This window comes from Pararge aegeria, chromosome 7 (assembly GCF_905163445.1).
Source record: "Pararge aegeria chromosome 7, ilParAegt1.1, whole genome shotgun sequence".
In the NCBI taxonomy this organism is placed as follows: domain Eukaryota; kingdom Metazoa; phylum Arthropoda; class Insecta; order Lepidoptera; family Nymphalidae; genus Pararge; species Pararge aegeria.
In genome coordinates this window covers 1,648,526-1,653,930 of record NC_053186.1, presented here as the reverse complement: position 1 = coordinate 1,653,930, position 5,405 = coordinate 1,648,526, and the positions used below count along the sequence as shown (strand labels likewise).

At 35.8% G+C, this 5,405-nt stretch overlaps 1 protein-coding gene across 1 annotated transcript; it reads left to right on the top strand.

Annotated features, from left to right (window-relative positions):
* Positions 1-317: 317 nt before the first annotated feature.
* Positions 318-2,389, top strand: LOC120625237 (uncharacterized protein CG4449). The gene is made up of 2 exons (XM_039892242.1): positions 318-1,866; positions 2,079-2,389. Exons 1-2 carry the CDS (start codon positions 597-599, stop codon positions 2,144-2,146), a joined length of 1,338 nt encoding a protein of 445 aa, XP_039748176.1. The 5' UTR covers positions 318-596; the 3' UTR covers positions 2,147-2,389.
* Positions 2,390-5,405: the final 3,016 nt, after the last annotated feature.

Sequence of the window (5,405 nt, the reverse complement as noted above, 5' to 3'; positions counted from 1 at the left end):
TTGAATATTGCGTAGCAGTCTGAAACTGATTTAAATATCGATAGAAAATACTTATATAATTAAATAAATATATGAAACTTGTGTGTGCTTTTATGTACAATTGTCATTCTCTAATGTTTTCAAGTCCCTCTAGTAGGCCAGCCTTACATTATGCTTACAATGTCCCTCTTCATCTGAGTAATTTAAAGTGAAGTTACCTTCAATACCTACTCCGTGGATGCTCTGTCTGTGGTAACACATAATGCACGAATGTATCCCTTATTATCTTTGGTAATTGGTTATTACTTACTGGTCTGTGTTATAGTTTGTTTCTAGTGTAATATGTGTGCTCTGTGGTTTTCATTAAAATTTCCTAAATTATTATTATTCGAATTTCTCGAATGTGAAATCAAAAATCAACCTTCAACACCGAAATAGTTTCAAATATTCATTATTGACTATTCGTTTGTAATTCGTAGAAAACAAAATATAGAAAAAGCATTAAGGAAAAAAATTGTGACTATTTCAAACCTCAGTTTAAAACATTGGCTGTCAAAACATTGGTATTAGGTAGGTACTTATTGTGTATTTGTATTAATGTTGAATGTGTTAAGAATATGTCTTCATCTGACTCCGAAGACGGGTGTTACAGCAATGTGGTGAAAAACCGAGAACTCATTCGTGAGCAATGTCGAATGAAATTACTAGCAAACACTGAAGTTGCAGCTGTAAAATGTACCGGTAAAACTGATATTAGTATCATCAACTTGGAAAAAAAGGAGAGCACCACATCAAATACAGCAAGAGTAGCTAATAACACCACAAGTTCATTGATTGTCGATTCCATTGAAGATGATTTCATTATAGACGAAATTATTGCGAAAAACTCTAAACCCGTTCCACGGTCTAGAGGTAGAAAAAAGAAAGAAAGTGTTATACGAGCCAATGCCACAGAAGAACCTGTAGTTGGTAATACAGGGGGTAGGGGCCGAGGAAGGGTTAGCAGGAGGGGCAGAGCATCCAAAACCAATGTTATAGATATGGGAATATGCAATAATTTAGCCTCGGCTCCATTATCAAATGGTAGAGGCAGAAAAACAAGAAGTTCAGCTAGCACGTCAGCCATCGAAGATTTACTGGGTGCATTAATAAGCAACAGAGGTAGAGGCCGAAAAAGGAGTAGAGTGAACTATTCCCCAAATAGCTCAGTTGAAGAGTTATTACAAAATTTGTCACCAGTTAACATTAACGGACGAGGTAACACTAGACAACAGAGTAGAGGTAGAGGTGTGAGTCCACTAGCTGTAGCCAGTCCAATTTATCCAACATATAGCATTGGTAATACGGATGAGTATCCCGATATGTCCGATGATGTACCATTATTTAGTAAACCGTCTACAAAAACAAAACATGAGACTGTTGACTTAGATCAAACAGTAACTGAGAATGTAGACGACAATGAATCGTTATCAGTAAAAGTCATATGGAAAAGTTTTGAAAACTTCAAATTCACGATACGTAAATACCAGAATATAACTCAGATATTCGATTTTTTTGCCCAGAAAGAAAATGTTAGTAAGGACAAATTGTTATTCATGTACAAAAACAAAATATTAACACGTGAAGATACACCAGCGTCGATAGATTACAATATCGCTAAATTCATTGATGGAGGTGTTGTGAGTCATAGTGTACATAATATATTTAAAAATAAAACTATAATCAATGGAATTAAGATAAAATTCCAATGTCAGAACATTAAGAAGCCTCTAGAAATAGCGATCGGGAATGATGATAAGCTTTCATTAGCGATGACCCAATGCGCTGAGACCTTGGAGGTTCCATTAAATAAGCTTAAGTTTGAGTTTGATGGTGACATTGTTGCAGGTAAGACGATTTCTCATTGCAACATTTGCAATTTATTAAAACTAGCAACATCATGGTAATCCACATTCTATAAAAACCACCTCTCATAGTATAGACGGTTTGAGAGTTTAGACCATGTTGCCCCAATACAAATAATTTGTGACTCAATATTAACAAAATGCATTGTACTTTTTTAGCACTATGAAATTTGTACCTTTTTTTTTCCTTCCCAGGCACAAGTTCACCTCAACAGATGGGTTTGGAAGATGGCGATTGTATTGATGTTATGATGCTCAGCTGAATTATTGATATTTCTTTTTTATTTGTGATTAATGTATTATAGGAGGAGCGCTAATAGACTAGTTAGGACTTTGGCTTCACTTTTCAGAATGAATCTAAGTATTCACCTCTAACTTTCTGTGTTGTGTTTATTTTTTCCCGTCGAATAGTGTGAACAAAAACAGGAATAAAACTATCTGGTGCCCTTTTTTGTTGTACCTACCTATCTCTAACATTATTCTGAGCCGATATCTGTAAACTAGGTTACTAACTAAATATAGGATAAAGATAAACTAGGAAAAGGAAACCGGCCCACTACTGGGCATGTATGCGGTGATACCCTAGTGGCAGTGGCATGCATAGAGGGTATGCACAGGGTATGCAGATGATATAAAATGAAGAAAATCCCCCGTACGAGTTATAAATACTTAGGGGTAGGCTTTTTATAACTCTTACAATGCCTATCCTTAAGTTTTTTAAAACTCTTGCTTCAACGGTGAAGGAAAACATCGTGAGGAAACCTGCATGCCTACATAGTTCTACATAATGTTCTCAAGGGTGTGTGAAGTCCACCAATCCGCACTGGGCCAGCGTGGTGGACTAACCGCTTCTCATGGTGGGAAGAGACCTGTGCCCTCTAGTGGGCCAGTAATGATGATGATGACTGGACATGAGTCTCCTCCCAAGGTGAGAAGGGTTTAAGGCGTCCACCACCCTGGTCCAGTGCGGAGTGCTGGACTCAACCCCTCAGAGAACATTTTAAGGAACTTTTTAGGCATGCAGATTTCCTCACGCTGTTTTCCTTCGACCTTGAAACAAGTGCTATTTTAACTGCTTAATTATAACTCACAAAACTTAGAAAAGTTAGATTGGATTAAACTGGACTGGGATTCAAACTCGGCCCCTCTAAAAATGAAGTCAAAATTCTATCACCGGTTATACACTGCCTTTCGATTTGTTAATTTAGTTTAGTCTTAACAGATTTGTGTACATTATCATTTGGCAACTGAACAACCTACCTGTTTTGGCTATGTAAATATTTATAATCTTAAATGAAATAGGTTGAGATTTTATGTCTATCAGTAGCGTGCACTTCATACATGCGCAAAAGCACTGCTTACCCTAAAATTTATGTATAGCTCGTATAGGAAGAGGATTTTTCTGTTTTACGCAATTTTTCTACTGTATGCATAACCTAGTAAGAAACCCTCTGCACGCCACTGATGTCTATGCACTTATCTTGTTTCTGATATTTTTAAAAATATTCCGTCTAAAAAAACCAAAAATATATATTCCGTCTAAAAAACTGTTTTCATTTGAACACCATTTACCAATTAAAACAAAGCAAAAATGTTATGTGAAGTCATTGTTTTGAGGCATTACTCGTTTTATATTTAACAGCTTTCATTTTTTTTTTATATTAATCAAATTGTAATAAATATAATGGTGTAAATATTAAATATATAGCTACTTTGGTCATGTAATATGCTTCTTGTTTGTGACTTTATTTATTTTGCATGTTGGTTACTGAAAACTTTTGAATTACTTAAAATAGTTTATAAATTAAGGAACCGATAGATAGTAAAGTAAACAGCTTTAATATTTAAAAGACACTGGCCTATCTGACGCAATTTTCTTTCTAAATATTGCACACCCCAAAAATCTAGATTTATTGATAAGAGTCGATAGCCGAGTTGGTAAAATTTCAGCTTCGCTTCCGGGGTTTCGGAGTTCAGTTAGGCACAAATCTCTTTAACTTTTCGGAGTTATGTGCGTTTCGGACAGTTAAATATTACTCGCTATAACGGCGAAGGAAAACTACATTCCTGGGTTCTCGATATTGTTCTAAATTATTTTAAATCCCCACACAGCCATCTTGGCGGTATGCGGTTTAAACCTTTCTCATTCAGGAGTTAATGGTGATTTATGTATATAAAAGTTTTAAAAAAGAAGGTCTTCTTTGATATTTTGAAAGAAAAATGTTTACTGTCTCCGTTAAACTAGTGGTAACCTTGTACTACAAATCATGAGTTCGTAGCTTCGATTTCCAGGTTGAATCAAAAATAAAATTGTTAGATAAGGTTAGGTTTTCTGCCAAGAAATTCTTAGCGCCTATACAGAGTATGAAAATTGGTTTCGCGCACCTCGAGAGCACGTATATCTACGTAATATGTGATAATATAATATGTCTAAATCCCCGTTCTATGAGAGGAAAGGTCCCCGGCTGCGTTATTAGCCCAAGGCTTTGCATGGCTGGGTTCTTTATTAAGTTTTTTATTATATTAAGATTTCATTTATCTAGAAGACGGCTAAGACGGGGGTAAACATCTCCTAATCCATATTCCCGTCCTTCAGCAGGTGGACAAGTTAATTATATCCCCTGTCAGGGGAAATAATCGGGGTATATATTTGTCTTCTGCCTGCGCTAGCCCTGCAGAAGTATAATGCGGGATTGATTTTTTTTTTTCATACTATTAATTGACGGACCAATCAAATGGCCCACCTGATTATAAGTGGTAAGCCATTGCTTATAAACAGCAACCTGATTCGTAGGTGTCAAGCCTCATATGCCTGTAATTACACCGGCAACCACGACCGGAACAGCAATGCAACAATGCTTCTTAGCGGCAGAAATAAGCATGATGTAGTAATTCCCGACGAGCTCTGTCACAAAAAACTACAACCTACTACTATGAGTATGATAATGTATATACCTATAAAAGATTACCTACCGATCATTTTTTTTTTTAATAAAATCACAGTTTTCTTTATCACTGCACTTCCCTGAATAGCACTTTAATTAGGACTATTGTAAATTTTCTCTTTTCCCAATCTTATATAGATTTTTAACATACAAGTAATAACATGCGACGTCGCCTGTTGAAAAGATTAATAAACGATAGTGTGTTAAATATTCGAACCATTCAACCTTACCGGTTAAGATATAAAAACCAATAGGTAAATCTTTTCGTTATTTAGGATTCCTTCGTATAAATGACTTGGAACACTGGGTTTAAAAAGCTTAGGAAAACACTCGCTCTTCACCACTTTGCTTGCGAGATCGAACACAAGCGGTCAATCAACTGTGTTAAAGGTCACACAAGGAAACTCGCGTATTTTATGCCGTACATATAGGTACAGTATGAGCATATTATGAGTACCTAATCTTTATTTGTTGAATTTAAAGATGGTGATATTTGAATAATAATTTATCGCATGGATTGGCTTAAACTTTTGGCTTAGGGCCTGTTTCACCACCTTTCATGAGTCGGATAGGCTAA